Raw genomic sequence first — 9,660 nt, 5'->3', positions numbered from 1 at the left:
CCACAAGTCTGACCATGTTATATTTCAGATCTGAAGATGATCAGTCTAAAACTCTGCATTTTATTAAACGTTTTACAAGATCGTTTCATGTGATTTTATTTTGAGATATCTCTAAAATATCAACTGATGTTTATTGCCATGTCTTCTCAGCTTTCATTCTCTATTTTGCCTCTATTGTTTAGAGGTGCAAACTGCCCCATTCAGTTTGTCTCCCCGGCACACATTCACACTTCTGCGGACTGGTTATGGCTCTAATTATTATTCTTTTGTCTGCATTATAATTACTAACGATTCTCTATTCAAACTGTTCTATTCAAACCTCATTTCTAAATCAAACCTCTCACTTTACCCTCACTGAGACTCTATCGAATGCATTTCGTCCAAATAAGCATTTCAGTAGTTTTACATTTAGAAAATGTTCATAAAAATTAAGTATTTACTCAGTGGCAGGTGCATCTAGGGCAAGCTAGCATGTTAGCTTAGCACACCAGCAAAACAACAATTTATACGATTAAAATCATGTTTTATTCAAAACTTGCTTCATATCACTTTATAATTTATAAGTCGAGTGTTTTATATAACAATATGTGATCTCATGTAGCTTCGGGTCAAAAAATCAGACAGAAAATATACAATGCTAAAAGCTATGTGGAATAGCATTGCATTATAAATATCATCTATTATGAAACCACCCAACATGGCATAAAGAACACAGACCAACCATATATTGCCGCGATTGTGTGTTTATTGTCTTAAAGCAGCACTAGGTAACTTTTCAACCTTCATAATATATTTTTTAAGACTCTTGTGGTGATAAATCGACTTACAATAGGTTGAATGACACGTCTGCCATAGCCTGATGAGGTCTGTATCGTTTTTAATCGTACTTTTAAACTTCGGGTTTCGGGTAGTAACCCGAGAACAAAAAGAACTACAAAATTCGACTGCTTTACGGCATATACGTCACTTCCACCAACACACACACTTCCTTACATTCGGAGGTGTTTTTTCCCAACTTTGTTCGTCGGATAATATAGTCATGTCCGAAGCAGCAGAGACAAATAAGAAAGAAAAGGTTTTGTTGGAGGAAAGCAATAAGAGGAAACGAGAGAGTGCTGTGATTAAAGGCAGGACGAGGATCAGCATGTGACCAGCGTTTGCTCGTCGGCGTGAGCTGAAGGAGGCGAGCCCGACCGATGCTGTCCTGCTTGTTACGGTGATTACCGACCACTCAAACACTGAACTGAAGGATCATATAGATTCTGGAAAACGCTAACCAATAGACTACTATAATGACGCTGGCTTGTAAACGTGAGCATCGTGATTATTTGGCGTTTGAAAAAAATAAAACCCATGAAATTATATTCATATGACATGCTGAAACATCTGCCACTGACTGTACCTGATGAAGACGTTTCCCACGTGCCGCCAGAAGAACACCTGCATGTGAACTCCTCCTGCAGTGTTCAGGGGAACTGTTAGTGCTGCACCGACCCGCGGGATGCTTTGATGAAGTTATTTGGCCCGCACCGCACCACTGGATATATCTTTACAACACGCCGCGCACCCGCGACCATTAAATAGACATACGGGGTCCGCGGGTTATGAGACGACCCGCGCATCACTAGTTCAGGGCTATCAGGGTTGTCATGTCAACAAATGCACGCGCGATGGCATCCCCTGATGTAGGATGACTGAGCTTACGACAGTAGTTGAGGACATTATTTTTTCCAAACTTTAGGGGGACCCCGAGAGCAAAAGTAGCCAAGTGGGGCTTTAAAACGTGTCTATCTGCATAAAATAGCGATCTAATGATCTCTGGGAGCTGTATTGGTCATGCCAGATACTTCCTGAATGTCACATGGTGTGTCTGTTCTTCATGTGTTCCACATGGGGTGAATTTTCAGTAGTACAGCTTTCCAGCGCCCTCCGGCTGCCAGAATGAATTGAAAACACAGCATATCACAGCCTACTGCTCTCATAATCACACATCCGCGGATTTTGGATAAAGATTGAATAAATAATACTTCTCTGTATAGAAATTTGACTCAAACATGTGAGAATCTATCAATATTTCTCCACATCTGCACACATTTGAAGTAAAAGCCCTGAGGGAAGTTGTTTTGTCGAGTGTCTTCATGACGACCAGAGAGGAGTTTTTTATGAATGGGAGCAAATGACACGCATATTACAATCAAAAGGTAGCGACGCCCAAGATCATATTCATAACTCCTGGCACATATACACACATTACGGTCACTATAAGACTTTGAGAATAAAACAGAGGTAACAAAATTAAACTTTAGTCTTAGATCTTTTTAATGATGTATAGTTTGTCAAGGTAATTACTTACACCTGATAGTAATTTTGAGCTAATTTAAACAAAGAGAGCTTCAGCACGTCCTCGTCCTCGTGACGGTTATCAGGGCCACTGCTCCACCAACTCCTGTGGACTCATTTAAATACATGTTTAAACATTAACGTCTGAAGACACGAAACGATCGCTTTCTGACAGAAACACAACAGCATTTGCGTTATTTTATACCTCATATCAGACGAATCTCATCTAGTGTTCCCATCGCCATTATATATGTACATTATATATATACATTAGTGCCTGCACAGATCGGTTGAATGTTGCCTCTATGTACACATCTATAATCGCGCCGTTAGTTTGACTGTCTTCTGCGGAAGTAATGGCGCTGGGAACACTAGATGAGATTCGTCTGATATGAGGTATAAAGTAACGCAAATACTGCTGTTTCTGGCAGAAAGCGATTGTTTCGTGTCTTAAGACATCAATGCGTCTCCTCGAGCCCTTTAGCGTCCCGTTTGACTCAGTGGGTGCGTTTACATGCTCGTTCTTAACCGATTATGCCTAATAAGCCGACAGTAAACATGGTCATGTAACCGCGGTAACCGGTTTTCTTTTATCGGAGTAAGGTCATAAACGGCGTAAGCATAAACCGGTCGGGACAGAGTTTTCTGCCTCTTACCCTGATTTCGCTCTGCATGTAAACGCATTAACCTGCTTTCTGTCGGCACGTTTGCAAGCTTTATTAACATCACAACTGACGGAACATTAGGGATACTCGGAGTCAGATACGGACATTAATGTTTTTGATGTAATAACCTAGTTTATTAATAAAGTCATGTAAACGCGGTTTACTTGCGTTGTTTACTGGTGTGCTGATATGTGCGAGTTATCGGTTTACTGGTGTGCATGTAAACGGGGAAACTGGTTATTAATAAGCTGATATGTGAGTTATCGGTTTACTGGTGTGCATGTAAACGGGGGAAACTGGTTATTAATAAGCTGATATGTGTGAGTTATCGGTTTACTGGTGTGCATGTAAACGGGGAAACTGGTTATTAATAAGCTGATATGTGTGAGTTATCGGTTTACTGGTGTGCATGTAAACGGGGAAACTGGTTATTAATAAGCTGATATGTGTGAGTTATCGGTTTACTGGTGTGCATGTAAACGGGGGAAACTGGTTATTAATAAGCTGATATGTGTGAGTTATCGGTTTACTGGTGTGCATGTAAACGGGGGAAACTGGTTATTAATAAGCTGATATGTGTGAGTTATCGGTTTACTGGTGTGCCTGTAAACGGGGAAACTGGTTATTAATAAGCTGATATGTGTGAGTTATCGGTTTACTGGTGTGCATGTAAACGGGGGAAACTGGTTATTAATAAGCTGATATGTGTGAGTTATCGGTTTACTGGTGTGCATGTAAACGGGGGAAACTGGTTATTAATAAGCTGATATGTGCGAGTTATCGGTTTACTGGTGTGCATGTAAACGGGGGAAACTGGTTATTAATCAGCTGATATGTGTGAGTTATCGGTTTACTGGTGTGCATGTAAACGGGGGAAACTGGTTATTAATAAGCTGATATGTGCGAGTTATCGGTTTACTGGTGAGCATGTAAACGGGGAAACTGGTTATTAATAAGCTGATATGTGTGAGTTATCGGTTGACTGGTGTGCATGTAAACGGGGGAAACTGGTTATTAATAAGCTGATATGTGTGAGTTATCGGTTTACTGGTGTGCATGTAAACGGGGGAAACTGGTTATTAATAAGCTGATATGTGCGAGTTATCGGTTTACTGGTGTGCATGTAAACGGAGGAAACTGGTTATTAATAAGCTGATATGTGTGAGTTATCGGTTTACTGGTGTGCATGTAAACGGGGAAACTGGTTATTAATAAGCTGATATGTGTGAGTTATCGGTTTATTGGTGTGCATGTAAACGGGGGAAACTGGTTATTAATAAGCTGATATGTGTGAGTTATCGGTTTACTGGTGTGCATGTAAACGGGGAAAACTGGTTATTAATAAGCTGATATGTGTGAGTTATCGGTTTACTGGTGCGCATGTAAACGGGGAAACTGGTTATTAATAAGCTGATATGTGTGAGTCATCGGTTTACTGGTGCGCATGTAAACGGGGGAAACTGGTTATTAATAAGCTGATATGTGTGAGTTATCGGTTTACTGGTGTGCATGTAAACGGGGAAACTGGTTATTAATAAGCTGATATGTGTGAGTCATCGGTTTACTGGTGTGCATGTAAACGGGGAAACTGGTTATTAATAAGCTGATATGTGTGAGTTATCGGTTTACTGGTGTGCATGTAAACGGGGGAAACTGGTTATTAATAAGCTGATGTGTGTGAGTTATCGGTTTACTGGTGTGCATGTAAACGGGGAAACTGGTTATTAATAAGCTGATATGTGTGAGTCATCGGTTTACTGGTGCGCATGTAAACGGGGAAACTGGTTATTAATAAGCTGATATGTGTGAGTTATCGGTTTACTGGTGTGCATGTAAACGGGGAAACTGGTTATTAATAAGCTGATATGTGTGAGTCATCGGTTTACTGGTGTGCATGTAAACGGGGAAACTGGTTATTAATAAGCTGATATGTGTGAGTTATCGGTTTACTGGTGTGCATGTAAACGGGGGAAACTGGTTATTAATAAGCTGATGTGTGTGAGTTATCGGTTTACTGGTGTGCATGTAAACGGGGAAACTGGTTATTAATAAGCTGATATGTGTGAGTCATCGGTTTACTGGTGCGCATGTAAACGGGGAAACTGGTTATTAATAAGCTAATATGTGTGAGTTATCGGTTTACTGGTGTGCATGTAAACGGGGAAACTGGTTATTAATCAGCTGATATGTGTGAGTTATCGGTTTACTGGTGTGCATGTAAACCATAGACCGTAAAAAAATATGGACGACTCGACATCATCCGTTTCCGCTTGCCATATTTGAAGCTTTCAGACGGCCTTGCACGGCGCGGACATCTTGGGACCGAGTCTGCGCAGTAGCGATTTCGGGACCGGAGTTGCGCAGTAGAGCGCAGGAAGTAGAGCAGGAAGTACAGTCGCGATATCAAAAGCCCGCCCACACTCTCGCAGATGCAGAACAAATAATAATGTTGGTGTGAAATAAACAGTTATGGAAATGTAGAAATTAAAGCTAAAGCTCTAATCTGCTCCCAAAAATGTCGAAAAAAGTCCGTTAGTGCCTCAGTGACAACTTCACTCAGAGAAGCCGTCAGTCTCAGCTGTCAATCATGACGTCACACACCCCGTTTTTATAGCATCAAATAACTAACTCAAACTAAACTTATTTTAAAACGAACACCTGAAATGAAATCATCGTGATGATAACTGCCTTCAGTGACATAAACTAACTTTGGGGAAAACATTTTTGAAGTGTAATTTTATTATTTAGATTGCCTCGCGTCCATTAGAAAACACAGAGGGGCGGCTATACTGGGACCGGTCACCGGGGGGCGATCGAGGCGCGAAAGCTTCAGTAAATGAGAGGGAGACTGCAGGCTTGATGTAAACGGGGGAAACTGGTTATTAATAAGCTGATATGTGTGAGTTATCGGTTTACTGGTGTGCATGTACACGGGGAAACTGGTTATTAATAAGCTGATATGTGTGAGTTATCGGTTTACTGGTGTGCATGTAAACGGGGGAAACTGGTTATTAATCAGCTGATATGTGTGAGTTATCGGTTTACTGGTGTGCATGTAAACGTACTTACTCTCTGCTCCTGTCTCAGGTCATGGCGTCCGCTCTCCTGCTGGTCCTGATGCTGGTGTCGGCCGGATCCGGATCGCTTCTTCATCATCAGTGGCCGGTCCGGAGCGTGCCGATGGTGTGGCCTCAGCTGACCCAGACCCGTCCGCCGCCGGTGTTCCTAAAGGAGGCTCAGCTGTCTGTGAGCTCGTCCTGTGGGCCAGACTGCCATAAGAGCGCTCCGGCGCCTCGGCTCACGGATCTGCAGAGCTTCCTCTCCTACCAAACGCTTTACTCCGGCGGCCGGCTTACTGAGACCGCAGTGGCCATCTACGGGTTTAACCCAAACAGCAGCACTCCGACCGGCCAATCCAGAACCAAGCGGCAGATCTTTGGGCTCGACGGCCGCTTCAGTATCGTCGGGCAGAACTTCCTGACCCGCTTCCCCTTCTCCAGTGCGGTCAAGCTCTCCACCGGATGCTCTGGGACTTTAGTGGGAGATCGGCACGTGCTGACCGCGGCGCATTGCGTCCACGACGGGAAGAACTACGTGAAAGGAGCACAGCGGCTGAGAGTGGGCTTCCTGAAGCCAAAAGCAGCCAAGAATCGGACCAGCACTCGACCCGACCGGATGAAGTTCCAGTGGATCCGGGTGAAGCGAACACACGTGCCTAAAGGCTGGATAAAGGGCTCCGCAAACGACATCGGCATGGACTATGACTACGCCCTGCTGGAGCTGAAGAAGGCCCACCGGCGGAGACCCATGACCCTGGGCATCAGCCCCGCGGCCCACAGCCTCCCTGGCAAACGGGTACAGTTCTCCGGGTTCGACACCGACCGGCCGGGTCAGCTGGTGTACCGGTTCTGCCGGGCCCAGGACGAGACCTACGACCTGCTGTACCAGCGCTGCGACGCCCAGCCCGGTGCCAGCGGCTCCGGGGTCTACGCCCGCATGTGGAGCCGAAAACGCCGGCGCTGGGAGCGCAGGATCATCGGCATATTCTCCGGACACCAGAGGCTGGAGCTCCGCGGATCGCCGCAGGACTTTAATGTGGCCGTGCGGATCACACCCCTAAAGTTCGCCCAAATCTGCTACTGGATCAAAGGCAACTACAGGGACTGCAGAGACGGCTGAGCTGCGCTTCAGAAGATAAAGCATCACTAACTAACAGAACTTAAAGGGTTAGTTCACCCCAAAATACAAATTCAGTTAATTATTTACCCTCATGTCACAATCATTTTATGAAGAGACCAAAAAAAGAGTTAGTGCGCAAAAAAACTAAATAACGACTTATATAGTGATGGCTGATTTCAAAACAAAGCTTCAGACCGTTAGGAATCAGTGAATCGACTCATGATTCGGATCGCCAAAGTCTCGTGATTTGAGCAGTTTGACACACGATCTGAATCATGAGTCGATTCACTGACTCATAACGATCTGAATCATGAATCGATTCACTGACTCATAACGGTTCGAAGCTTTGTTCTGAAATCGGCCATCACTATATAAGTCGTTATTTAGTGTTTTTGCGCACTAACTCTATTCTGGCCTCTTCATCAATGATTGTAGAGCCGCTGTAGTGAGATGGGCTTTGTAACGACGTCTTTAGTGCCTTTATGGGTCTTGAGAGAGGAAATGACATTGGTGTCAATGAAGGCCTTTCTGAGCCATCGGATTTCAACACTAATATCTTCATCTGTGTGTGAAGATGAGCGGAGGTCTGACGGCTGGCCAACCACAGGAGGAATTAATCACAGAGTTTACATTTCTGGCTGAACTAACGCTTTAAGCAATACTTTACTTTATGTAAGGACAGTTGTGCCAAAGAATCTCTCCATTGATGCCGATTTAAACTTGGCGAAGTTATTATAATATAGATGATGTTTGTGCTCTTAAAGAACATGTAATGGGACCTGCTTTATATTAAGTGTCTTTAACGATTATGTTCTTGCATTTACATGAGTTTTAAAACTCCTGAATGTAATTACGGTCGAGCCTTCCTTTAACCTGTCCTGTCGTACACTGAACCGAACCGTTATTATTGTTTATTAGTAGAGTTAAAGACGGCTGATGTAAAGCGTGGGTGGTGAAGGACTGGGACAGAAGCACTGAGACACACACTCACACACACACTCTTCTAGTCTCCGCTGATGGACTGATGTTTGCATTAATAATGTCTGAGAACTACTGTATGAGATCTGCCATTACAAGCCTCTGCTGCCCTCTAGTGGCGAGAGTCAGTTCTGCAGATCTCCTCACACTCACGCATAGAAACACACACACTCACAGAGACATACCAACACACTCACTCACTCACACACACACACACACACACACACACACTCACAGACACACACACTCACAGACACACACACTCACAGACAGACACACTCACAGACAGACACACTCACAGACAGACACACTCACACACACACACACAGACTCACACACACAGACTCACACACACACACACTCACAGACACACACACTCACAGACAGACACACACGATTTCAGCTCCTGGGTGGCACTTATTCACTCAATGATCCTTTTCAGTTTTAATGGCCTCTGTTACAGCATTAAAAGCTTTTGCAAACACAGCTCCACTCCTGTCCTGTTTGGGAAACTGCTCGGATTAGACACAGAGGGCGAACAAGCGAGAACATTTCAGCCTAAATCAGCTGAAGAGGCCGTTCTTAAGGACACTGAAATGACGATAATTTCCCATCAAACTCTCTTTTAATAAGAAACAAAACCAAACATTCCATCACAAACTCAGGAAATCTTCGTGGTGCTAAAATAGTCTGATATTCCAGCCCCAGCTGAAGAAAACACGACGCTCGGACACAGATGAGCACTGGAGCGGTTGGTGTCCTTTATTCTGGATGACATTCATACTTAACAAAAAGCTGCTTTGTAAAATACTGCAAGCTGGACAGTCCGTGGCCCCGCCCAGAGTGCACATGACCCCGCCCACTCCAACTGAGCCACGCCCACTCCGATTGGGCCACGCCCCCTGTGATTTGGCACAGAGTTAAAGGAACACTCCAGCGTTTTTAGAAATAGGCTTATTCAGCTTCTCTCCTACATTTAGATATGTGGGCCAGTGCATGTTTGTCTCAGTGCATTGCTTTAGTTTGGCAGGGTCGCCGCTAGCTTAGCTTAGCATAATGAATGGAATCCTATGTTGCCAGCTAGCATGTCCCAAAGTAAAAGTGACCCAAAAAACAAACACCTAATTACTTCTTGTGGCCTGTGTATTCACACGAGGACAAATAGCGATGCAGATTAAGACGAGGTGATTTAGGCAGATATTGGGACTATATTATGGAGAAGCAGAGATATCACGATCACTGCGATCGCTCGACAGCCGGAGGACGAGAGGATGAGCCGTGATATCTCTGCTTCTCCATAGTCCCAATATCTGCCTAAATCACCTCGCTTTAATCTGCATCACTATTTGTCCTCGTGTGAATACACAGGCCACAAGAAGTAATTAGGTGGTGTTTTTTTTGGGGGGGGGGGGGGGGGGGTCACTTTTACTTTGGGACATGCTAGCTGGCAACATAGGATTCCATTCATTATGCTAAGCTAAGCTAGCGGCGACCCTGC

The 9,660-nt window shown here is 44.2% G+C and overlaps 1 protein-coding gene across 1 annotated transcript in view; it reads left to right on the top strand.

The window, feature by feature from the left end:
* The window catches only part of LOC137074211 (serine protease 23-like), an 8,295-nt gene extending 954 nt beyond the window's left edge, over window positions 1-7,341 (top strand). Inside the window, exon 2 of the mRNA XM_067442900.1 lies at window positions 6,093-7,341. Within this exon, the coding sequence (XP_067299001.1) occupies window positions 6,096-7,184 (1,089 nt within the window). The 5' untranslated portion in view covers window positions 6,093-6,095 and the 3' untranslated portion in view covers window positions 7,185-7,341. The remainder of the gene's footprint in view (window positions 1-6,092) is intronic.
* Window positions 7,342-9,660: the final 2,319 nt, after the last annotated feature.

The sequence above is a fragment of the Pseudorasbora parva genome, chromosome 4, assembly GCF_024679245.1.
Source record: "Pseudorasbora parva isolate DD20220531a chromosome 4, ASM2467924v1, whole genome shotgun sequence".
NCBI lineage: Eukaryota > Metazoa > Chordata > Actinopteri > Cypriniformes > Gobionidae > Pseudorasbora > Pseudorasbora parva.
The sequence above is the reverse complement of the archived record's forward strand: the minus strand, read 5'-3'. Positions and strand labels throughout refer to the sequence as shown.